This window comes from Lepidochelys kempii, chromosome 2 (assembly GCF_965140285.1).
Source record: "Lepidochelys kempii isolate rLepKem1 chromosome 2, rLepKem1.hap1, whole genome shotgun sequence".
NCBI lineage: Eukaryota > Metazoa > Chordata > Testudines > Cheloniidae > Lepidochelys > Lepidochelys kempii.
In genome coordinates, this window is record NC_136381.1 from 218,496,063 (window position 1) to 218,523,315 (window position 27,253).

At 39.3% G+C, this 27,253-nt stretch overlaps 1 protein-coding gene across 7 annotated transcripts in view; it reads right to left on the minus strand.

Annotated features, from left to right (window-relative positions):
* The window catches only part of PHF14 (PHD finger protein 14), a 301,795-nt gene that overhangs the window by 79,250 nt on the left and 195,292 nt on the right, over positions 1 to 27,253 (minus strand). For 2 of the 7 annotated variants that reach the window (XM_073333842.2, XM_073333841.2), the window contains exon 17: positions 13,066 to 13,183. The exons of 2 other annotated variants lie outside the window; for them this stretch is intronic. In XM_073333842.2, coding sequence (XP_073189943.1) covers positions 13,066 to 13,183 — 118 coding nt within the window. Of the gene's footprint in view, positions 1 to 13,065; positions 13,184 to 20,233; positions 21,865 to 27,253 lie in introns of those variants that run through there. 3 more of the 7 variants (XM_073333847.2, XM_073333846.2, XM_073333844.2) reach the window with 3 other exon arrangements.

The following is a 27,253-nucleotide window of genomic DNA, read 5'->3' on the forward strand; positions in this document are numbered from 1 at the left end:
CTGAACACAGAATTATTCATTTCTTCATGGGTGCTCATCACTATTGTATCTGAGATCTTGACAGGTTTCAGAGTAACAGCCGTGTTAGTCTGTATTCGCAAAAAGAAAAGGAGTATTTGTGGCACCTTAGAGACTAACCAATTTATTTGAGCATAAGCTTTCGTGAGCTACAGCTCACTTCATCGGATGCATACTGTGGAAAGTGTAGAAGTTCTTTTTATACACACAAAGCATGAAAAAATGGGTGTTTACCACTACAAAACATTTTCTCTCCCCCCACCCCACTCTCCTCCTGGTAATAGCTTATCTAAAGTGATCACTCTCCTTACAATGTGTATGATAATCAAGGTGGGCCATTTCCAGTACAAATCCAGGGTTTAACAAGAACGTCTGGGGGCGGGGGGTAGGAAAAAACAAGGGGAAATAGGTTACCTTGCATAATGACTTAGCCACTCCCAGTCTCTATTCAAGCCTAAGTTAATTGTATCCAATTTGCAAATGAATTCCAATTCAACAGTCTCTCGCTGGAGTCTGGTTTTGAAGTTTTTTTGTTGTAATATCGCAACTTTCATGTCTGTAATCACGTGACCAGAGAGATTGAAGTGTTCTCTGACTCGTTTATGAATGTTATAATTCTTGACATCTGATTTGTGTCCATTTATTCTTTTACTTAGAGACTGTCCAGTTTGACCAATGTACATGGCCCACCTTGATTATCATACACATAGTAAGGAGAGTGATCACTTTAGATAAGCTATTACCAGCAGGAGAGTGGGCTAGGGGAAGAGAAAACCTTTTGTAGTGGTAAACACCCATTTTTTCATGCTTTGTGTGTATAAAAAGATCTTCTATACTTTCCACAGTATGCATCCGATGAAGTGAGCTGTAGCTCACGAAAGCTTATGCTCAAATAAATTGGTTAGTCTCTAAGGTGCCACAAGTACTCCTTTTCTTTTTGAGATCTTGACAGATATTTATTTATTTATTTTAAAACACCCCCATGAGGTGAGGGGAGGGGATAGTATTAGCCCTATTTTACACAAAGGGAAAGCAGGCACAAAGAGATTAAGATCAAAAGTATCCACTAATTTTGGGTGCCCAATTTGAGACGTCTAGACCCTGATTTTTCAAAGTTATTTAGCATTACAGATTGCACAAACAACCTTAATTCTGGCATATCCTCATTTCTAAGTGCTTGACTTTGCAACCTGAATAATCATAGAAACATAGGTTTGGGAAAGTCATTTAGTCCAGCGTCTTGCAGTGAGGCAGGATGGAGTAAACTTAGACATCCCTGATAGATATTTATCTAATTTGTTCTTTAAAATCTCCAATGACGGTGATTCCACAACATCCCTTGGTAATCCATTCCAGTAATAATTATTAATTATGTTATTTTAACATAGTTGTGTGTAATAGCTTTTAAATCAAGCTGAACACCCCCACCACCATCCCTGAAATCTCATCATTTGGAATGTAGTAACTAATAGCAGTCATCATCTACGTGGAACAGCACTAGAGAGGCGTAAGATACATACTTTACCATTGGGTTTTACAGATATTTGCTAACAGCAGTGGAATGCTAGACTCAGGAGACCACTTTTGCTGCTTTCCCTCTGACCTGTTTCTGGCACAGGCCTGTCTCTTTCCCCCACCCCGGCTCCTTATCCCAGTCCCACTCTCCTCAAATAGCCAGTCCCAGTCACCACTCTTCTGGCTTTTGATTACATTCCCAGTCTTCTTGTCCAGCTGCCCCATCCTGGCTTCTCATTTGATTTGTTTCATTCCCTACTCCCCCGGCCATCAATCATCCCCATGTCCGCGTTCATCATCCACACTGGCTCCCAGACCCAGTCTCCCACTATTAATTCCTTTTACAATTTCAAAGTCCCACCCGCCTATCTCCTTGACCCTATCTCTTTACCCAACCAGTACCAGTTTTCCCCTTACACCCTGACTCCTCATCAGAACTATTTCCCTCCATCCTCCCAACTTCCTTCCCCAATTCCCAATAGTTTTCAGTCCCAATCTCCTTGCCCAGACATTTTTAGTCTTACCCTGTGGCTCCCCCCACCCCGAACCAGTTTCTCCCACTCCTAGTGTCCTTGCACTGTAAGTCCTGTCCTCCAACCCCAGCTCCCAGTCCCAGTTTCCCTCTTCCCCCCATCCCCAAATCTCCAGTCCCAGTCTTCGCCCCCAAGCTCTTTGTCTCAATCTATTCCCCCAACCCATTCTCCCCAAGGTCTGGCTCTTGTCTCCTTTGTCTTTAGTTCAGGTGGCTTCCTCCTACACGCTCCCTGGGCTCAACAGAGGGGGTGTCACTGAGAGCACAGGAGAGATGGGCTCCCTGCTTTCTAGTTCCAGTGCCCCAACCTGGATCCAGTATGGTCCAGAGCAGCAAGGAACTTCGACAGGGAAAACTCTGTTCAGTCGTGATGGAATATTCAGGGAATTTAGCTATGAACATCTAAGAAGTCTCTAAGAACATCTAAGAAGCATCCGAATAGTGGTTTTTCATAGCCTTATTGCTTGTCTAAATTTTGGTGGATTTTCACAGGAACGGCAATAGGCACACACCTGACAAAAGGCCACTCCCTTGCCAAATTTAAAATCCCATCTCCAAAGCATGGGGGCATTAGAGTTTTTCAAAGAAAAAGTAGCTGTTAAATTAACATAACAACTTCTTTTCCCCTAGCATCATTCTCCGAAAAGGATGAGTTGTTTTGGATGAAATTTTCCAAAAAAGTTCAACCTGAGGCAAACACCCAAATTTCAGCCCAAACAGTTAAAGGTTGGCAAAATTGTAAGCAACTGAAAACAGAGTCTTCTAATGGGATGTGTCAGGTAACTTTAATAACAGGCAGTGTTACCCCCCCACACACACACACTATAAAAAAAAGTATTCCTGTTCATGCATTATGAATTACATAACAGATTTTATTTATGACCATTACTAAGTCAATTTTTCTAATTTATACAAATTGTTGATATGAAGTCAGTTTGTTTCCCTCTTGCTAACTTCATTATCTTTAAAATAAAAGTAACATACATTTCTTTCTGTGGTGTACTTTACATATTTTAAATGGCACTTGTTTTGATTTTGAATTTTATATTATGGCTGGAGAGGTTAGCATTCTGGAGGAATTCAAAACAGGTTCGTAACACAGTACGCTGACACAAGATCTTAACATATGATGTTCTAATTGGTAGTATAGTAGTTGATAGTTCATTTTATATGTAAGTTTTCATAGCAAAAAGTGTTCTTGTCCACCAAATTTAACTCTGCATTTTACATTGTAATTAGGATAAAATTCCATAGGCTAACCAGATATCTAAATCACTAAAAAACAAACAAACAAAAAAACCAACAACCCCCCTCCCCACCTCTCTTTGGATGAGCAAACTGAAAGTTTGAAATTAAAATGAATTTTAAAACACAACTCATTTAAATTTTATATTTTTAATAAATCTTCAAAATGGAAGAAGATCAGACATTCAATTTCAGATATTACAGTGTCCAGTTAAATTTGCTTGTTCCCTGTACTGAAGCAAGTCACACCTTAGAGAAATCACCCTGCTCAGTATTGGGACACAGGCAAAATCCTTCATGATTGCTTTCCAACACAACAGATGAGCAGAAAATGAGCCATTTGCTCTGGCTGGTGTGACATGAATTTGTAGTTCCAGAAAATATTCCATAAGGAATTTAGATGAGAATTCTATGCATATACGTTCACAATTTACGTCCACTGAAAAAGTTCAATAAAGTAGAAAGAGGAAATAAAAATGAACTAAAAAAAGGCTCCAGGCTATGGCAGCTCAACTTACAGCAGTCAGATAATGACCTGTCATGTCCACTCTGCAACTTTTCACAAAATAGATCTTAAACAAGGATGGAAAAGGAACTAGCAAAGTCATTTTAACTATCATGATGTATGTGTAAATCTTTTGCTATACTGGTCTTTTACAAAACTTTAAACTGGGAGGATGTATGGAAGAAGAAGGGTAATGAAACATTATGTAACTCCCACTACCCTCATCTAATTTTTACAAAGAGATCTTGTACCTTAAAGAAGTAGTGTTTAGACCAATCATATACTATTCTGGAATGCAAAAGAATTTGTTGTTTAAAAGAAGCTTCTAAAAGTCTCTCTCAATACCATTATTCTAAAATACTGGAAATTTTATGATTTAGGGCACGGAGATTTGGCAGTATTGGAAGCACAGAGTAATCCTTTTCCAAGGGAGGTAGGTGATGTTATTAAAATGCTAGCTAATAGGCTTATTTCAGCTTTCATGTGAGGTAACAAAAACAACAATGTTTCTGAGATGAGAAAGCTTGTCAGACCTCAGTGGTGAGCATCACCCATTCCATAAAAGTGACAGGCAGTATTACCGGCAGAGAAGATGTTGCCCTCATGCCCTGCAGCAAAGTCACTGTCTGTCTATTCTCTGACAGACAGGGTAATATGGGAATATGTTACATTGGTGGGAAAATAACTGACAAGATTGCTGGAGAGTCTTGTGACATATCATGAGCAAAACAGAAGTAGCCTACAAAGTGCTTGTGACAGAGAGCAACTTAAAGCATATGTTTATTACCATCACATTTCATCTTTGTATTGCTTCCACCTGCAAACATTCAGTAATATCTCAAAAACTACTTTTATTGTTAGGTCAACACGATGTCACCATTACCCAATTTCTAAAACTGGAAAAAAACCAAAACGGTTACCTACCTTTCATAACTGGTGCTTCGAGATGTGTTGCTCATGTCCATCCCATTGTAGGTGTGCGTGTGCCCACATATGTGGCCGTCTGAGACTTTTGCCTTAGCGGTATCCATAGGGCTGGCTGTAGCGCCCTCTGGAGAGCCGCACTCATGCCGCAGTATATCAGGCGCTGCCGGCTGTACGTCCTCTCAGTTCCTTCTTGCCGACAACTCTGATAGAGAGTCAGGAGGGTGGGTAATGGAATGGACACAAGCAACACATCTCAAAGAACAACAGTTACACAAGGTAGGTAACCATTTTTGATTCTTTGAGTGCTTGCTCATGTCCATTCCATTGTAGGTGGGCTCAGAGTTCACAGTCTCGCAGACTGGAGCACTGCTCTGTGGAAACCAGCATCAGCCCGACATACTCAGTGCATAGTGCGAAGCAAATATGAGGATGGACGTGGTCATGGCGTGGCAGATTTCCTGGATTGGCACCTGAGAGGCTCACTTGACTAGGGTGCAAGCGTCATGATCGCTGGTGGGGGCACCTTTGCCAGCTCATAGCAGTAGCCGATGCAAGAAGTGATCTAGGACAAGATTCTTTGGGTAGACACTGGGCAACCTTTCATCCGGTCTGCGACAGCAACAAACAGTTGTGTAGATTTACGGAACAGCTTCATCCTCTCTATGTAGAAGGCCGGTGACTCCGGACAGCCAGAGTATGCAGCCTGCATTCCGCATCTGTAGTATGAGGCTTTGGGCCGAAGATCAGTAGGTATATGTCCCGACCAGTATAGAATTGGGAGACACCGTGGACAGAAAAGCCAGGTGTGGACTCAGCTGGACCTTGAATAGAAGACTGTATAAGGCAGCTCCAATGTGCGCGCCCTGAACTCAGACACTCTATGGGCCAAAGTTATAGTGATCAAAAAGGAGATCTTCCAGGAGAGAAGCAGAAGGAAGCAGGAAGCCAGGGGCTCAAAGGAGGGCCCCGTGAGCCTGGACAGCACAAGATTCAGGTCCCCCTGGTTCTGGATATGCTGGTTAAGGCGCTCCAGAGCTTTCAGGAACTGCACTGCCATGGGATGGGAAAAGACCGACCTGCTGTGAAATGCTGGATGGAAAGCCAAAATGGCTGCCAGGTGCACCCTGATGAAGGAGAGAGACATGCTCTGGAGCTTAAGATACAGCAAATAGTCCAAGATGTCATGCTGGGGCTATAAGGATGACCATTGCTCTGTCTTGCTTCACCTTGAGCAGGACTCTGTGGATTAACGGCACCGGTGGGAAGGCGTACATCAGCGCTCCTGACCACAGAATCAGGAAGGTTTCCGACAGGGAGCCCTTTTCCCTGCCCAGCACAGAACAGAACACATGGCATTTCCTGTTCTGTCTGGATGTGAACAGGTCCACCTGGGGAAAGCCCCACCTGTGGAAAACTAGGCTGACCACCTCTGGATGGAGCAAACATTCGTGGCGAGATGAGAAGGTTCTGCTTAGTCGATTCGCCAGGACATTCTTGGCTCCAGGAAGGTGGGTGGGAACCAAATAAATGGTGTGCTGCACACAAAAAGTCCCAGAGGCTGAGCACTTTCTGACAGAGGGCCGAAGACCTGGCACCACCCTGCCTGTTGATGTAGTACACTGTGGCAGTATTGTCCATCAGGATTTGCACCACTTTGCCTTCCAGGTGGGGCAAAAAAGCCTGGCATGCCAGGCGAACTGCCCTGAGATCTCTGACATTGATATGGAGGCCTAGGTTGTGTTGCAGCCAACAGCCCTGGGTGTTGAGCTCGCCCAGACAGGCGCCCCAACCCAGATCTGACGTGTCCGAGACCAAGACGAGCAAGGGCGATGGGGCTGCAAAGGGAACTCCTGGCAGCACCGACTTGGCATCCTGCCACCAATCCAGAGAGGAGAGGACGTGGCTCGGCACCATGACCACTCAGTCCAGGGGTTGCCTGCTTGGAACGTACACCGAGGAAGCCACGCTTGCAGGGGCCTTAGATGAAGCTCGGTGTGACTTACCACATAGGTGCATGTGGCCATGTGGCCCATCAGACGCAGGCACATGTAGGCTGTGGTGAGCGGTTGGCTCTTTATGTGACCGAACAAGTCCATATAGCTTAAAAGCACGCTTCTGGTAGAAAGGCCCTGGCCTGCATGGAGTTGAGAACCGCTCTGATTAACTCTATGCCTTGAATGAGTGTTAACATGGATTTTTCTGTTTATTAGGAGACCCAGATCACTACAGGTGGAGCGCACCAGACTGAGGCTCCTCTGGACCTGCTCTGGAGACCTGTCCTCGATGAGCCAATTGTTGAGATGGGGGAGATTTGGACCCCTTGATGCCTCAGGTAAGCCGCCACCTGCGCCACGCATTATGTGAACACCCTGGGGGCCGAGGACAGGTCAAAGGGTAGCACTGTAAACTGGAAGTGGCGCCCCGCCACTAAGAAAGGCAGGATATGTCTGTGTCCTAGGAATATGGAGATAGGAAAGTAAGCATCCTTCAAGTCAAGAGCGGTGTACCAGTCCCCCAGATCCAGGGAAGGGATGATGGAGGCCAGGGATACCATGAGGAACTTCAATTACATGAGCGACATGTTGAGGCCCTGCAGGTTCAGAATGGGTCTGAGTCCCCCTTTTGCCTTCAGGATTAGGAAGTAGCAGGAGTAGAATCCTCTTCCTTGCATATCCTGAAGAGTCTCCTCCATGGCCCCCAGGCATAGGAAGTTCTCGACCTCCCGAATGAGGAGTTGCTCATGAGAAGAGTCCCTGAAGAGGGACGGGGAAGTGGGGGGACGGGAAGGAGGGGCAGCCAAAAACTGCAGGGTGTAGCCCCGAGCCACTATGTCCAGGACCCAACAGTCCGACGTAACCCACAACCAGGCTGAGTGGTAGGGGAAAAGTCGGTCGAAGAAAGGGCAGGAAGGATCTGGACAGTTGGCTGGTGCATCGCTCCTGAGTGCACCCTCAAAATGAGCGCTTCTGGCCCCCGGGAGCTTAGCCAGGCCAGGCTGTGCAGGAGATTGAGATGACGAAGGGCAGCAGCAGTTAAACCCAGTGTCCCTTTTTCTTGCAGGCCCCTGTCGAGGCTGCTACTGTCTAGGTGGCGGAGGAGGCCGGAACGGCTGCCTGGACATCTGACGAGCGTGCGTCCCCAGGGAGCGAAGGGTTGCCCTTGTATCCTGCAGGCCATGCAGATGTGTATCTGTTTGGTTGGAAAATAGGCCAACACCATCAAACGGGAGGTCCTGGATAGAGGCCTGCATCTCCCAGGACAGGCTGGCGGTCTGGAGCCAGGAACTGCACTGCATGACCGCGGCTGAGGCAACCACTTGGGCAGCTGAATCGACTGTGTCCCAGGCCATCTAGAGAGAGCACAGGGCTGCTGCAGTCCCCTCTTCCACCAGGGTTGCGAACTCCTGGGCCGCCCCCTGGGACATGGAGTCCTTCAACCTGAGGAGAGAGTCCCACAGGTCAAAACTGTAGCAGAGGGCCTGGTGGTTTGCTACCTGAAACTGGAGGTTGGCCGTAGAATAAATTTTTGACCAAACAAATCCAGTCTCTTAGTCTCTTTATTTTTAGGGGTGGAGCTGGCGGGCCCCTACTTGTCCATTTTGTTGGCCGCTGACACGACCAATGACCCTGGTGGCAGATGAGTGTATAAGTACTCAAACCCTTTTGCAGGAACGAAGTACTTCTTTTCTGCCTTTTTAGAGGTGGGCGGGATGGAGGATGGGGTTTGTCAGATAGTTTGGCAATGTTCAGGACCCGCTCATATACTGGCAGTGCGACCCAGTCTGGGGAGGATGTGGAGAGCACACTAAATAATGTGTCCGTCTGCTCCACCATCTCCTCCGCCTTGATGGCCAAGTTGGATGCCACCCTGTGGAGCAGCACCTGATGCTCACAGAAATTGCCTGGTGGGCTAGCTCTGGAAGGCCCCGCCACTGCCTTGTCCAGGGAGGAGGAGGATTATTGGATGACCGGGGGAGGTCTGGCAGTGTACTCACCTGTTGGTGCGGGAGGCCTTGGGGTGGGTACCGGATCCTCACCCGTGATGGCCGCCAGGACATCCTGCACTGAGCCCGGTGCCATGGGTACCAGGAGCACTGTCTTCGGCCTGTCTGACGCAGCGACTGAAGGCTGGCAGGAGTGGGGCACTGACATGACGGGAATGCCCCATGCATTCCAATAAGGCCATTGGGTCAGCCACTGGCTCTGTTGCCAGGTCGGCACCGATGTCACAGATGCACCCTCTGAAGCCCAATCATGTTGCCTGGGCAAAGGGCTGATTTGTGCCTCCAAGCCTGAGACATTGTCACCCTCTGGCGACCAGGGCAGGGTTGTGGAGGCTTGAGTCTGACAGCTCACCATCACCACCGGAGACCGCTGATGGGAACGGTCCGAATGGTGCTGGGGGTAGGGGAAGCAGTGCTGCTTCGAGGAGCGCCCTCAAGGTCTCAGTGACTGCAACCGACTGTGCGATGAAGACCGAGGCCAGGGAGATCGACGATGCCTGGGCGAGCTTTGGCACAACGACGGAGATCGGGAGCACGGTGCCGACAACTCATAGTGGCGAGCTGGAGACCTAGGTTGACGCGGAGACCAAGAATGTGGCGACCTAGGGCTCTGTCTTGGCTCTGGAGAACGGCGGTGCTTGCCTGTTTTGTGCAAAGCCTTGCCGGTAGGCTTGCCCTTATGGGAAGCCTTAGCTGGTTCCATAGCTGCACGCAGTGCCAGCTTCAGTGGAGGTTCTCTCAGCTCTCCAGGTGCCAGGGCCTTGGAGGAGGTTGACAGCGCCATCGATCTAGGCCCTTTATCGCTCCCCGGAGTTGGTGGCAGGCCATTCAGGGAGAGGAACTCCCCAAGCCCGAGCCCTTTAGAGGGTATGAAGTGGGTGTAAGGCCCCAGCAGTGTCCTTTGCGCAGAGCCCCTTGGTTGGGCTTGGTTGGTGCCACCCTCTTACTCTTTTTCTTCAGCACCGGCAACAGGGATTGGTGCCAGGAGGATCCTGGTGCCGGAGGTGTGCTGCGCACCGAAGTTGAAGTGCTGGGTGCCAGTTCTGGCCACGACAGCTCCAAAGCTGGGCGCAGGGCAACCTGCATCAAGAGTGCCCTAAGACGGTGTCGCACTCTCTTTGTGTCTGCGGACGAAAGTTCTAGCAGATGCGACAGCGCTCCTTTATATGGGTTTTCCCAAGGCACTGTAGGCAACTCTTGTGCAGGTCACTAACAGGCACAGGCATGTTACACGAAGAGCAGGGATTGAAACCAGGAGACTGAGGCATGCCCCGCCAGGGGAAAAGTCCCTACTGGGACATTACCTAACTAACATTTAACAGGTACTTAAGAACTAACTAACAAAGATTAAACTATTTGCAGGTAAAGCACAAGGCTAAGCTAGACGAGAAACTGCTGACCACTTGCGAAGCAAGGGACAGAGGTGCTCCCACTGACTACCACGGGTGGTAAGAAGAAACTGAGAGGGCACAGGGCCGGTGGCACCCGATATATCGTGCCATGAGCATGGCACTCCCGAGGGCGCCATAGCCAGCCCTCCAGGTATTGCTAAGGCAAAAGTCTCTGATGGCCACACATGTGGGCACGGACACACCTACAATGGAATCAACATGAGCAAGCACTCAAGGAAGAACTATAATTAGGAAGGTAGATAATGTAATCACCTTTATTAGGACAATAAAATCATTATGCAAAACCTCGTGTATTATAACTTCACTTTTTATTGAACCAATAAGTACCACATAATCTATTTGTCCAATTTTTTTCTAGGGCCAATACACCTAAACACTCGTTGTCTAGGAAAAGTTAAAATTTGTTTATCTGAATTAACATTCATACTATAGTGATTATTTAAATTGAATTTAAGCAGATGAATAGCAAAGGGAAAAATTAAATTTCCTTTATTACTTTCCATTTGGAAATATTACTTTTTAAAGTCTGATTTCTCCACTGAAGGGAAGGAGACTGCATTAGTGTCTTCTTGGCAAATGCTGAAACGTGCAATCCTATTTCACTGCAGTAATCCTTAAGGAAACTTTGTTGTGACATACCAAAAATTGGATTTAGTGGTTGAGTGAGAGATTGAAAATGCTTGTGGCTCAAGTCTGCTATTCATCCAAAGGTCAGACAGAGTGCAGCAAACAATGCCAGATTCCTTACAATGTTCCTGCCTAATGGACTTGTATTCAGCCCAGAAGGAAGTCCCCTTCCTATTGGGAGAAAAAGCCCTAGAATTCATAAGTATTTATTGGATGTTGAAATATATGCAGGGTATTATGTGTAAAATATATACTATAAAGCAAGACAACAGATTGAAATTGGAAGAGAAAGAAAACATTAAGCCTTTTAAAATTATTTTCATATAAAGGAAGGACTGTACGAAAAGTTTAATTCAGCTAACATGATCTTGTTAGACACAATGTAGCATAATAGATGAGAGAAAAATATGGTATGCTAAAAAGAAAGACATCTCTTAATATGGACAGTAACATAGCTTTTTTTCAATAGTTTCTTTACACTGCTTTGCAAGAAAAAAATTCTTTGTTAAGTAACTAAACAAAGCCACAAGGAGTCCCCATAAGACAACTTTCTCAGTACCTATCATATTCATCATTTTCTCATTCAAATATAATTAAAATTGGCTATGTTGAAAATAGTGCAATAAATCAAACTTAATTGTTAAATATTAATTTTAAGAATGGGTCTTTATGAATTAAAAATGAAAATCAGTCTCAGTAATAAACATCTTGTTTGGTATATTTTTAAATGTGAAATAATCCTTAATATAAGTACAGTAAATATCTGTGGTCATTGTAGCTTGTAAATTCAATTTTATTTTTTCAAAACATTTCATCTTACATCAAAATATCTAAAAATTAACTCACTTTACAGAAAAATAATGTTGAATTAATTTTCATGGTAAATTATTCAGCAAGCATAGCATTTTATCTGCATAGTTTGGCCAGCTACGCCAAATACACATTTGGAGTTTCAAAAAGTGCCCTTTTGCAAAAACACTGAAAAAATACGACGCAGAACATTTTAACTAATGTTATAAAGAAACCCTTTTGGTTTAAGAGGTGACAGGAATTCAATATCAATTATAATTCACTCCAGGAGTGCCCATTGTATTTAAGTGGTATTCAAGAAAGACTGCTTGATGTCCAAACTATAGCTGACAGCTAATTTCCAGTGTCCATCTTTGTATCTTCTTGATTGAAGAATGATTTGATTAACGCCCAGCAAAGCAAAGTATTTTATTTTTCCAATTGTAAAAGAACACCAGCAACTTGAAAATCCCATTTGTGCTTGAAAATTTTATATCTACTTTAGTTATAAATAACTGTACACCTAAGAAAGATTATTAGAAGCTAAAGAAGTTAGTAGAAAAAGATCCTCTATTTTTTCTGTTTGTTAACTTTGCGTGTTTGATAGCATTTTCTTTATAGTCCACTTCTCTATGTAATCAGTTATTCGGTCACTTTATCTCTTTCCGAAAATACACTGATAAGCAAAAACAAGCAGCAGAAAAGCTTATGAAATTAACCGATTTTTTAAAAAGTTCTCTTATTTTAATGATGCCCTATCAGCAAATGGATATTTTTAAAATTAGTCACTTTAAAAAAATCAAGTTGACAGTGTCTCTTTAAAGCATCTAGGGGGTGCTGGCACCCATGCTTGCAGGATAACACCACAGAAGTGGATGATTGTTGGTAGCATTAATATAACAAAGTTTCAGTCGTGAGAATTTTAAGTTCAAACAATTTTAGAATGTCATATCTTACAACTATCCCTCATGCTAACCTAATAATGTCCCTTGCAATTGATTTACATTGGAAAAAACGAAACAAAAAAAATGTAGACTTTCAAATCTTTCATAAATACATTTCAAATGAATTTACTATTAACCATGCCTTCAAAGGTTATGGTTTACACTATTAAAATATTAAAATATCTGACTGCTTATAATGGGGCAAAGAATGCTATGGTATTTTAACTTAATACTTTGGACTTATATATTTTGGGGGTCACAACCATAATGTAAGAAGAAAATAGTTAAGAGGAATAAGAAACTCCCCTTTATCGAGCCAATTAACACAATTTCCATTTTGCATTTTTCTCTCCTTTAGTTAAAGTCAAGATGAAATCCTTGCAGTGTGACCTTTAACTGTGTGGATTTAAATGTCTGTTTCCCAGTGCAGATCTATGCAAAATGTTCAAACACAAACTCAAGATGAGAAACTATGCAATGATTTGCTCAAAAAGGCTGTCCAAAACCAGAACTCCTCCTCTGAGTTTTCACAGACTGAATTAACTTACTTTAGAGGAAGTAGAATCACACTCTTGACATATCCATCCATAGCCTGTCTGTTTTGGAGATTTTTTCAAAGGAGGGTCCAGACAACCAAAATGGTAGCAGAGTCTGCATTCATCACACCTGCAGGAGAAACAGATACATTGTGTTTCTTCACCAATTAAATCAAGCACACACTTTGGGGTAGTTCACCCCATGGAAAACTTACCACCAAATCTCTGAATCATTAGTTTGGATTAAAACAGACATTTTCAGGAAGGGTGATTTACATGTACACTCACACATTTAAGTATGTTTCTATTTAATTTGGAATATTCTCATGGAGAAATGCAGGAGGCAGCTATGTATTTTCTCTATATTGATGATTTGCAGAATTTAGTACACTTTCCGGCTAACAAAACTTTTTACATTATGGATCTTCCATAATGTCTGCCAACATATCTAGAAATTCAAACATGTTTACAATTGCATGAATGATTTTTTAAAATAGTGACTTTGTAACTAATAAATAAAATCTGCACAAAATATTCAATAATGTGAGATTCTTTTAGTACGAATTTGAAAAGGTTATTCAATTAAAACATTTTGCTGTCATCTTTCACTTATAACTGAAAAAAGTCTAACCTGTACACATCATATTCTGAGTTTATCAACAAGCTTTTTGATAATGTTTTGTGCCATATACACCCCACAGACAACAGTCTGAAACATCGATCATAAGTATTCTTTGTTCAGACATTCTTAGTCTACTGCCACTGAAGAAGCATTTGCTATACTGCAGTGCTTAATGAAAGGAGCCTTACATCAGATAGTACAACAATATGCTCAAGAGGAAAAAAGAATTTAACAGCAAATAATAGAGATTCATACATTTTATTGAAGTGGTTGTCTTCATCACTTTTTTGCATACACCCTATGATCTTTTGTTCAAAAGGGAAAACTTTTTGAAAACTAATTTTGTCAAATTCTTTTTCTTTATTCCATTTAAGTGTCTCAAATGTTTGAATTAAAGCCTCATAAGCCAGGAAATCCACAAATAAGAAGCTAGCAAAGCACATTTAAGAAAATCCCAAACTCTTGCAAGGTGCAGAATGCAGAATTATTTTTTTAAAAATAAAAGGCTCAGTGTGCTACTTATCAGACCAAGAACAACAATACATTTTAATAAATTATTAACAGAACACAGAGCACATAACAGAAAGAGGATTAAACAAAAGGAATGCACTAAAATATTTGAAAAGGAAAACTCCATATAAAAAAATAACCCGTTTGGGATAGTATTTGGTTAACCTAAACAAGTATTTTTCTAGCATAACTGCAGAGGGTGCACATATTCAAACTTATTTTCAACTAATTTAATAAATACATTTCAAAAGGACTCTATTGGATCCTAAAATCTACAAACATGAGAATATTAGTCATTTTAGTACAACCGATACAGATTCTGTTAGCAGACTGCTTAGTAATAGCACAGCAATACAGGAGAACAGTTGTAACAGAAATGTTCTGTTTAAAAGAAAACAATCTTTCCTCTTCAAAATCATGCTTTAAAATCTCTAATTTGGTGGGAGGGGAAACATCTTTCACCCAGAATGCCCAATATTCTGATTTTACTTTAAGCCATGTTTCAAAAGTCATCCAATAAATCTACGTAAGTTGGGTTGAAATTACCATAAAACATTATGAGAGAAGATACAGGTTTCAGGATCCTAAAGCCAAGTTTTGTTCTTGTATTCAATTAAATTTTCTTTTCAAATCAGTTTATTTTGTCTATAAAGAACAATATTCTCATATTCTTCTTGCATATGTATATACTAAATTAAAAACTTCAATATAAAAGTTTCCAGAGACTGTTTGTTTGTTTTATTTAAATATATATACACAACCGGTGAGAGCATGTGGATGATTAAATCATCCTCATATACCACACACCATTCAGATGTGAAAGTATCAAGTGATGCATATTTATAAAATGATAACCATAAATTGTGAAACACTGCTTTTATATTGTTTTTATAAAAATATATTATTGTACAGTAGAACCTATATTTGATCTTTTAAAAATATGAAAATAAAAGAGCTCCCTTAGGGAAAACAGCACAGTAAAATGATAAATGTACTGTGCAATGATAGGTAAATTAAAATAAATTTAGCTGTTTAAAAAAAGATGATCTTCTAGGCACAAAACTATGATTACCCCAATATCCTTTCCATTGATTCCAATGGGAGTTTGACCATCGACTACTATAGCAGCAGGACTAGACTCTACCAATGTTAATATGGTGAGATGGTAGGATACAGAATACATTTCTGGTACACCATACCTGATAAAATGAAGGATCTACTAATTAGAATATTTTACTACTGGACCATCTGCCTGGCAGCACTGTCGTGTGATACATTTTTGGTGACTGACCTTCAAATTCTTGGAGAAAAAGGGACAGCTCACACACATTTCAGCTCTGTAAAGAAAACACTTGTTCCTCCTTGATAAATTATAGTTTAGCATTGGCACCAGCACTGGAGGAAACCTGGTCAGTTATCAAATGCCTGTCAGTTGGGTTACAAAGACAACTGGCAAAATGAGTATTAAGGTCTGCAATATGAACCACATACTATGATCTAGGGTCCTAGTCAAATGTGGAGATGGAAAATGTACTGTCAGATCCAGAAACAGAACCTAAACAAACTATAAGATGACTTTGAAACTTTAAAGTTATGTGAATTTCTTGGTTGTGAAAGATGCCAAGTTAATAGCCCCGGAACTTTGCAGTAGTCATGTTCACAGAACAGGTGGAGAATAGATATCAACAGCGCACGCTTCCCTACACTACCCGGAGAAATGTGCCTCAGACATGATCTTGTGGGAACTCTGAGGTGAATAGATAGTTATGTACTTGGCTTATCTGCTAGGGTTATAAACAAGAGTTTATAGAGTTATAAACAAGCTGACTAGCACACTCTGCTTTCTATACATGTATAATATTTGTTTAGCAATGTATATCCTCCATAGTTTAAACCGGGGTGCCCAACCTATGGCCCACCAAAGCATGACATAAGGCCTTGGGCATTCTTCAACACAATATACCAATGACTGATTCCTTAGCGTTTTGTCATCTTTACATCATTTTAGTTTATACAAGTGTGTAAATAGACAACACTGTACGTAGAAACAACCTATATAAACACATATGAAACAAGCTGAACTTAAAGTATAAATCAATACAGGTGACTTTAAATCTTATTAAAATATATAGAAATCTATTTGGTTCACACAAGCTTGTGCTTAGGTTTATGTGGGCCTACTGTGTAATAAGGTTGGGCACCGCTGGTTTAGACAAAATATTAACCATATGAATCAAAGGTCAGATTTTCCAAAACAGGCATCCACATTTTCACCACTATTTGAGGGGCCATTATATGCCAAAGTACGTGATCTACGGGTGCAATTAAGTACTCAGTGGTCTAGGAGTTGTACCCAGAACTTTGTGAACATAAAAAATGGAGATCCGCTAAGTGTAGGCTAAAAAACAAGCTCCTGGTGTTAAAATAGCTTTAACCGATATGATGCTACCTATTATTGTCAATGCCTTTAACAAGATTCAAATCATGTTACATAACAAAATTAGGAAATGCTTTATTTTCCATTCCAAAAAGGAAGGCAGGTAATTAATTTTCTAATTTTACATGGAGAAAATAAGGTAGATAAACTGAGGAAGGAAGGTGAAAATTTGTAGTAGTTAGGTTAATAAGTTAAATAATAAAGGAAATGGTAACAATTGAAAGGAAATATTGTTCATATGTAAAAAAATATAGAATGGAGGTCAAGAATCTCCTCACAGCCAGACGTTGATTAGACAGTTCCATACCTGAAACACGTATGCTTTGTTCTTTATTAAAGTGATCTCCATCTGCTCATGCCCTTGGAATTTTTTTAGCAGTATAGCCTGCTGTGTTCAAGCTCCACATAACTCTGTATTTTTCCTGTTCATAATTAACTAATTATGCTCTAATCAATAGTGTAGATCCTTATTTTACAATGTAAATCAGATAAATGAGATAATGGCTGGGGGTCAATCTCATTTTATTTACAAAGCTCAGCACACACATCCAATTTCATTACCTCGCATCTACCTGCACAGGAGGGAATCTTATCAGCTGGCCTGCAGAAGTCTTAGAGTGAGCAGTGGGGAAAAAGTCCTTTGCTTTTATAAAGGAACAGTGGATGCAACGCAAACCCATTACAGACACATTTGTAAGTCACCACAGTTAATATCATATAAATTTACAAAGAGCTGACTCAGGCAGAGTGAGAAAACCTATTTTGCATTCATAAGTCAGCAGTGCCCATCTATAGCTGTAAAAGTAATTACCTACAAGTCCCTGAAACACAACATTAATAAGCTAATCTTTAAATTCAACTTCACATAGATGCTTTAGAGACTACAGAAAATCTCTCACACTTAAATGCGCATACCATTGCACATTTGTCTACAGTGTCGTGCAAAAAGGAACCATGTTAAAAAAAATTGTATATATTCATCTCTGAGGGTAAATCTATTTTACGGGAGGAGGATATACAACATTGCTAGAGCATGAGACAAATCTTTTGAGATAGAGGGGGCCTATAATACAGTCATTCCTCAAGCAAAACTCCAATAGATTCAGTCTAGAATTTTACAAACAATAAACTGTCAAATAAATGACTAGCCTGAGCTGTACGTTCACTCCACCACCCATCAGTTCAGATCTATAACACTCCTTCTATTCCAATACCAGGGGTGTATTTAACTGTCACAGTATGCTGTCTGGGTTCCCCTCTGCGTTGGCTTATTCTGACCCCATCTCCTAATTAGGCATTCCTAATACTACACACACTGTGAAGGACAAACCTCCTTCCTCACACACTAGGCTCTCCTGCTTCCTGACTCAACATTTAACCTTAAATCCATGCCTGCCCAACACCACTGGACCTCTCCTGAGCAGAGGCTCAAATGTGAACATATGTACTACGTTTGTGATGTGCACAAACAGAGACTAAACTAAATCTGACAGTTTTTCACTTATCTAAAGCTGAAGTTGAACCGAGGATCCAGAGGTGAAAGGATAGTATCTTCTAGATTGCACTATCAAGCCATATGTGTTCATTTTCCTTACCCAAAAAAAGGAGCCCCAGAAAAAATAAAATACTTTCATCATGCAATATCTATCGGACATTCTGCTCTTTAGACAATGAAAAATGTGAAAATATTTTCAATGCCTGCATTCCAAAATCATTATATTGCATAATCATGCAACCCTACTTCATGGGTTCCAATGAAAGTTACTTTGGTTTTGATGTGATCTGTAGGTTTAGGTAACATGCCCTTCTTTAAATAAATACAAATTATGAGTCAAACATAAAAAAAGAAAAGGAGTACTTGTGGCACCTTAGAGACTAACCAATTTAGTCTCTAAGGTGCCACAAGTACTCCTTTTCTTTTTGTGAATACAGACTAACACGGCTGCTACTCTGAAAACCTGTCATAAAAAAAGAAAAGATAGATTACACAACTCCAACTGAAAGTATACAGGCCATATCCACAGCAGCCCTTCGGCTCGTTTGTAGTGGTCAGGTAGAAACCTGCCCCAATTAGGCAGCTGGGTATGAGTAAAAAGAAAACAAGCATATATCTAGCATTTGTATAGTCAATTCCACTTAAAAAAAACCAGTTGTATTTATAACCATGCATTTTAAAAGTAAACATCTAAAAGCAAAGAAAAATCATGCATGTGACTACCTTCACACAATTTTGGAAAGCTATATTTTGTTTATTTATAATGTAAGACTCCCTAAATCGTCAGGGACACAAAAATCTCTTGTCTGCTTTATGTAACAAATGAACTCAAAGAAACTATTAAAAAGCATTTACAAATTAAAATGTAGAAATACCAGCAAAAAACCTGCTTCAACATATATGCAAGTTAACAGCATCCTTAGGGCAGAAGTGTGTATTCACTTTTGTTATGAGGCAGCTGTGGTAAACTGTGCAACACACTATGGGTTCCCAAACAAATTATATAGGGAAATTCCATAAGTACATGCACACACAAGGGGAATTAAATGCATAGATACAATGTATATGTATCTCTCTATGAGCGTGTGTGTCTCAAATATACTGGGATTATAAACTGTATATGATATATGCCTATTGTATGAGACCTGCTCTTATATTATTTTTAACCTGGAATGTGTAGTTCTATGAAGACAGAGTGCTAGAAAGATATATACTACATATTTTTCCTTCTGGGAGACAGAGGAAAGGGTAGTTGTATTTTTGTTTGTTTTGTATCCATTAAAATTAGACTCTGGAAACTCTTGTTTGTTACAGACAAACTATGAGCAGGTACTGTACTAAATTACTTCTCCCGGTCCTAACCTGCAACATCCACACTACTTCAAAAGTTTGGGCATTTCAGAAGTTCAAACTATAGTAATCAACTGTACTCAGTTGCATGGTGGTTGTGAACTACTGTAAGTGTCCACTAAGGATTAGAAGATCACCACTGAACATTTCAAGATATGAAATATGCAATATTTTACCCAGGTTTCCAGAGAGGAAAAGCAAATGAAATAACTCACTACATGATAGAGAGTTGTGCACCTTACCAAAATAAAGCTGCCACACAACACAGCTGACAAGAAGTCATTATTCTACCTTCCAATGTTTTCATGTTTGCTAATCACCAATGCACTTTTCTCATTCCACGTGAGACTGTAGCACATATTTCAGCTAAATTCAGTGTTTGTTAGCTATAAAATGGTTGTAGTAAATAATGATTAACAGAACAGTCATTTCATAAACATGTACCTGAGTATCTATAGTATTGATGATGCTGGACCAGTGGAGGATGATTGCGGAGAGGGGCATCAATGGAAAAACACAGACAAAATTTACTGTCTCAGATTAAGAAGTTTAAGTAATCTACTACTATAGAAATGAAAATTTAAGGTAGCAAAAATTAAAACCAGGAAGTGGCACTCACTGTCTCACATTATGTCTTCAGAGAGAATAAAAGAATGCTGTAGAATAAAAGAATGCTGTACTGGGAACTGGAGTTGGTAACACAAAGGCTAATTATTGACCATATGTCACAGTACATTTGGTTTTCTAGTAAGATAACGTTAAAAAAAGGTAATTAGTAATTCCTAGCCAGACATTAAGTAAGGGCCTGCATCATACATGATGAATTTTTTTCCTATTAACAAAATGGCTGGATGTAATTTTCTCTAGTCACCCGTGTTTCTGAATTCTCCAAGAGTTGCATCTAAACTCTGTCCTCTCTTATCTAAAAGGGCCTTCAGACTTGAAAACTGGACTCCCAAAATACACATTTCTTCATTTAGGAGGAGCTCTGTGTGTGCCTTATGGCTAAAGAACATTTATAAAATGTTAAAAAGAAAATCTTCTTTTGACTTTTTTTTCAAAACAGTACAACTTGTTAGACACATCAAGTTAATTTTATTGAACATAATATCCAAACATGAGACGCCCTAATAAGATATGACTTTTAAATTAGTATACACCAATTTGTATTTTTCTCCTACCACTTAATACAGCATGTATCTTTTTTCTTCTATGTTTAAAATTTATTTTCAACTAAAAATATAACTTGATGGATGACAAAACCCCCCACCATAGATCAAGAAGTTCCAAGATGATATGTTGCAAAGTTACAAGTATGATTACACTTGAACAGAGTTTTTTTCCCAAGCAAGTTCAAGATGAAACGATGGAGATGTCTATATAGTGCTGCTGTAGATTTAAGAACTTGATCAGTATAGTTTGTAGACCAAAATATTATGTCTGTATCTATCTGGAGGTACATGGACGTAGATGAAGATCTTTCAGATGGTATGCTGTGTGATCAGTTCTTCATTCATCCCCAACTTATATAGCAGTTTCATATTTAAATTAGAAAAAACAAAAAGAAAAACCAAAACATACCTTGACCTGAACACCACAGTAAAATTAATCCAAATAAGACAATATTCAAATTTTCCTGTTTGTCTCAGCAGTGATCCAGAAAGCATGGATATGGATATATTTCTATTCACTCCAACATTTGAAAGTGGAAACAATTAGCTCATGCTAATAAGCACAAAATCAATTCTTCTGCAGCAAGGCTATTATTTCAAAATGAGAAAGTGTCAAGTGTTTTACAGGTCTGTTATTGCCACTGTACTGAAAATAATCCTTTTACATAAACTTCTATCATATTCCACAACACAGTATTTATATAGGAATATTCTTATTAAACTGCATATTAGTAGAGCAGCAGACTGATGGCAAAGCGTTGATTTTTTAAAATAAATCAATACCACCACAGAGGAACATACAGTATTTAAGTCCCATAGGTTTCTGTCACTCTTCAATGAATCCAAGCACTGTATATCATCATTTCTCAAGGAAGCACAGGGGAACAAGACATTACTTAACAGGACAATTCTGACACAACATTTATCTGGTATTTTCCAACAATGGATATATCAAACGTTCCTGATTAGTGCAAAAAATGCAGGCAAATTAACTGCCTTGTCAGTCCAAGTAACAAACCAATCACTTACATTCTAGCCAAACCTGACAAGCAAACTCAATTTTTTGTCACGATAAGCTTATGAAAAAGACAAGATAGCTGTTCTCCTTTACTTTATGTACTCTATTGAGAGTTTTATCCACATTTTAAAATCACATTTATAAAAGAGGTTTCCAGGATTGCCTCCGAGGATGAGCTGTGGTAGAGTTGTGTCTCATGAAGGGTATCTACACAGTAAAGTGATAAGAAAAGAATATTAACATTTAAGATCATAGCAGCTCTGCTCTGTGTCTTATGAAACATTTTAACACCACAGTAGATTTAAATAATATGTATGGTCAGATCCAAATAGATAGTTTAAGAGTAATGTCATACACAAAAGCCTTTTTCTTTTCTTAGAGTCCAAACTGCAAACTGACTTGGGTTAAGTGTAGCATCCTTTTTGATTCTTTGCTCAGTGCAGTTCAAAAAGAAGAGAAGACTGCTTAGGTTTTTGATCATAAAAGCAATGGCTTAGTTAAGACAGACAAACATGAGCATGCAAGATAGCATTTCCTCATAGGTGGAACTCTAAGTAACACTACATGACACAGTGTGCAGATAAACCAGATGCTTACACTTCTTGTGTGCATAGTTGCAGTTGCAGGAGGGTGTTTGTTTTATAGAAAAAGTAACAGAAAATAAGCTTATTTACTTAATTTTTACTAAACATTCACTCTCAAGACAGAACAAACCCTTTCTTTAAAAAATAACTGCTTTCTATTCAGAAGTTGAGGTGCTCAAAATAGATTTAGTATCTCTTAAAAAATACTGCTTACGTTACAAGTAATTAAGTGGAAAGTGAGTAAAAAAATGAGATTGTGTCAGAGAAAAATTACCACTTAAAAAAAATAACAGGAATGGTGTTGCAGTTTTCGAGCACCAATGTTCATTTAATGTTGGATTTAGGGGTCCATTCCTTTGAAGAGCAAGCAGTAACGTACGTAAATACACTCCACTTCTCCCTTCATCTTGATGATCTGAGACATGGTTAGATCCTAAAATTAGCTGCACCCACCCACAATGATTTTACTATTTAATGAATTAAGTTTTAATAACGAGTCTGCACATCAGACAGTACTGATGTAAAGCCAAACCAAGGCCACTAAAGGAGTACTCTAAAGGATCTGCAGAGCAGGTCCAAGAAGCCTATGAAGAAAGTATATTTTAAATACGTTTTTAAAAAAAACTATGTACACTGTTAAAAGGCACTGGGTGAAAGATCTAAACAGTGTATACCTCGGAATAGCAAGACAGCAATTCTGTAGTAATTTTCCCTTAATGAAAAATGCAACATAATGAATGTTTGTTACATATACATTAACAAAGAAAATTATTCCATTTAAAAACAAGCTTTATACTGTCTACTCTCTAATTTCATATTTACAGTATTTCCAAAATTGGGCTACGTCAACATTTCTTTCACATCAAAACGCCTCCACCTAATTTACTATAGACTATTTAAGGAAACAATGGCTACTTATACATATAAGCAGCTCAAGCAACAACTGATTCATGTAAATGGAAGACAAAAAAAATATAACTGAGCAAACATATTAATGAGAACTCACGTTATCCACAAATAGCAATTGATTAGCAATTTTACTGATTTGTGGAAACTCACAAAACATTTCTTCTTTATCATTACTATTAAAACTCTTGTCCACAACCTGCTCATGAGAAACAGGGTGGATAAAAATAAATAATTAAAAACAAATAATAAAAAACAGATTTTTTAATTTAAATCAGATTTTTATATACATTAAATACAGATTAATTTTTAAAATAAACCTATTTAAAATTAAATTTTAAATTTGACATCCTATGCTAAGGCCTAAGCTTATTATAATCTATTAAAATCATTTAAATTAAATACAAAAAATAATATTAAGCAGTACATGTTTGCTGCCAAGTTTTAATGAAAATCAGACCATTGATTTGGTGACAGTACTAGAGTTTGCTGAGTGCTAAGCCAGCTTTTGACAGCAGTAACATCATCTGCAGGTACAGAGAGAATATTTTATTCATTTCAGTTTATTCAACTAGTTCAGTTCAATGACTAATTCAGTCAAAAGTTAAGAAACCAATTTGGAGTTGAAAAAGCAGAAAACCTTATTTTCTTCTTCCAATTTATGAGCAAACACTATGTGTGGGGGGTAAAATCTACTAGTTCTAAAATCTTGAAGGACACAGTGACCAGAAACAAATCAGTTCAATAAACTAACTACAGATAACACTCCCTTTGTTTAATATATCAATTAGCTTTAAATGAAACACGTTTTGATAAATATTTTTTCCTATGTATCCAGCACATTTAAAATAGTTTAATTTTAAAAAATATTTAAATTCTGTTTTTGTGCATTTTAAGTTGCATTTGAATTTACATCCAGCTAGAGACTGACATGAATCACAAATAAAAATTAATAATAATCTATTACTAAGAAATGCATCATTCATCATTTTCTAACCAGAAAAAATATCAATATTAAGAATCTGAATAACTGTAAGCTAAGGTTTATTACTGCTTTAATAAATATGTATAGATAGCAAAAAGAGGCACCAGATTTAGTGTGAAAGCTATATTTAGTAGCAAATCAACCAGTTTTAGTGGTTGCTCGCCAATGAAAATCATCCTTTCTTTAGGAAAATAACTCAAAAGTACGAATGCAAAACATGATTAAAATGGATTATTTAAATCCAGGTTTTCTGCTTGCTGATTTAAATCATGATTAAATCAACCATGACACTGAGTGATGTGATGACTCTCCCCTTTCCATTTCATCTGCCCCCAACCCCTACTGATCCAAACAACTAGTCCTTTTCTCTTGTCCCCTCACTGGCTTCCTCTCACTTACTACATCAACTTCAAATCCTTGTCTTCCACTTCAAGGGCCCTACTTAATCTAGCCAACCTATACATTTCCAGTCTCAGCTCCTGCTTGTTGAGATTATCGAAAATGACGGGTCAATTTAGCCACAGAACTCACATTTCCATCTGTGACGGGAGAAGTGAGGACTTGCTAGGCAGGAGAATCTGAAATGGAAACATGAGTTCCCCAGACTTTCCAGTCAGTGGATGGGGCAATAGCAGGCCAGAAGAGCTGTGTGGGGTTTTTTGTTTTGTTTTTTGTTTTTTTTGGGGGGGGGGAGAAGGGGAAGAGGGAGGAGAGGTGTTATAGCTAGGGAGGTTCCCTATACACCTCTGTTCCTCTAAAAGAACCTGTTGACTTCCCCTACCCTCCATGGCAGAAAGGAAAAAGCTGAATCCCTTTCTGTCTCTCCTTCCTGTACAGGGAATAAGGGAAGAAAGAAACAACCACACACACACACACACACACCCCTGTCCATATCAGCTTCCTCTTCCCCTAGTCAGGTAAAAAAATATGTAGTTTTTGTGTAAAAGCTCTTGAAATTACCTTAAATCTTCACAAATACAGGAAATTGAACTGACTAGAATATTTTGAGATTTTTCCAGAGAAAGCACCCCGAACCTTTTTATTAGTTCTTTTCCTGATAGCATTTATAGACAAGAGGAAGGGGGGAGTACAAACTGAGTGGGGCAATAGTGAGTGATGCAGGATTTTGAGATGATAGTGGGAATCTCTTGTTTTTAAAAGGTGTAGAATTTTTGTTAGAGAGGATGTTTCAGGGCATGATTCAGATTCCAATGATACACATACTTTCAAACTTAACTTTTTTCAACAAAACCTGTAAATAAGCATCCAAAATTTAAGCTGGGTCTGTGCATGAGGTCCATAGAAGGCGCACTCTACTTCGATAGATCTTATGAGGTCCATTAAAGCTTGAAACTACCCTTTTGTAAATCCTGACAAATCCCTACATGTGTTTGGGGTTGTTGGGGAAATTATACGTGGATGGGATATGACAGTAGTTGGCAGTGGAAGAAAATAGATTGGGGTGGCCTTCAACCACAATGAACATTTTAAATGAAATTTGAAATCTAGAACTTACCATCTAGAGTTCACCATGAACTACTAACATTTTAAAAGGCACTATATATTAAGTGGTGCTGAAAATCATGTAAACTAATGTTTTAAGAATTCACCCTTTTCTCCACTCTAGACAAGGTGATAGAGGTGATGAGTACCCACAATTCCCAGTTAAGTCACTGGGTATTGCCAGAGCTCAGCCCTTCTAAAAATCAAGAATCTTACTAATTCATTAAACAAAACAAATCAATGGTATGGAATATGGCTCCTAAACCTAGACAGTGTTAATTAATGAAATTCTTCTCACTATAGATTAATTGTAAACAATTACAAATATTTCCTGAATGGCTACACATATATAATGATCGATTTGAACAAAACACAAAAAAGAAAATAAAACAACAACAAAAATCAATATTCACAGTAGCAACAAATACAGATCATAACATCTCAGGTACAGATGGAAACTAAATCTCAGCCACTTTCAGGTTTCAGAGTAGCAGCCGTGTAGGTGGTAATGGTTAGTAAATGCTAACCTTTTAAAGGTGGTCAGTGTATCCCCACATTTAATAAATATGCTGACTGAGGCAAACAAATACAATAGTCTATTGATTTATAGGATTATGTGTTTCAAAACTATACTATTCCACTTTAGAATAAGTACACTGTACTTCTAGAACTATTTTAAAATTTTAAAAAGAAGTCACATAACCACATATAAGAATAAAATAAAATATAGATATCAGACATGGAAATGAATTCCTTCAATGTGAGAGGTATAGATTTCCTTCATTCTGCAATATCTTTGCGAACAAAAGCTTCTGAGGACCAATGGAAAGAAATTCGATCAATACACTCAATACTCTACTTGAAACCCAGCTTTCTCTTTCAAGAGACTGCATTTACAGAACTTGTCACAACAAGGTCCTTGATGTTATCGAAGCAATTTTAAGATACTTTAATCACTGGCAAAACTGAGTAACCTGACAAGAGAAATTTGGGCCAGAAAGATTTCAGTCATTTGAAAGGAAGGTTATTGACTGATGTAATTTCATTTGGATGTGACTGAATCCAATTGATTTGGTTTCTGCTATGCATATCTCCCTTCTGCAGCTGTCTCTGTCTATCTGATTCAATGTGCAATTGCAGGGAGTGCCTATCCATTTTCACTGAAAGCAAAACCCCTCCTTCCACCTGCTATTATTTAGAATGAGTACACTATGAAAGCATCTTCAAGTTTAATCTTGCTATATTCGCTGTAGAGAAAAGTATGTTCAGCTGAATACTTGCCTATGAATCTAACCAAATTTGGTGACTGTTGGTGTATTTACGGTAGTTAAAATGACAAGCAGCAGGAGCATAAACAATTTTTCATTAGTACCTCATCAAGACACCAAGTTAGGGTTCTTATAGTATGAGGACATAAGATAGTATGAAATTAATTCTCAATCCTGATTGCACAATATCAAATACCAAATGTGGTCATGCATAGTCACAGCTGAGTACTTTGAATACATTAAAATAAAAACAAAAACACAAAAACTGGGGATGGAGGGTAGTTGTAGGCAGCCAGTTACCAAATATTCTGTAAACACAAATAAAATATCAAGTATGAAATTAAATATCC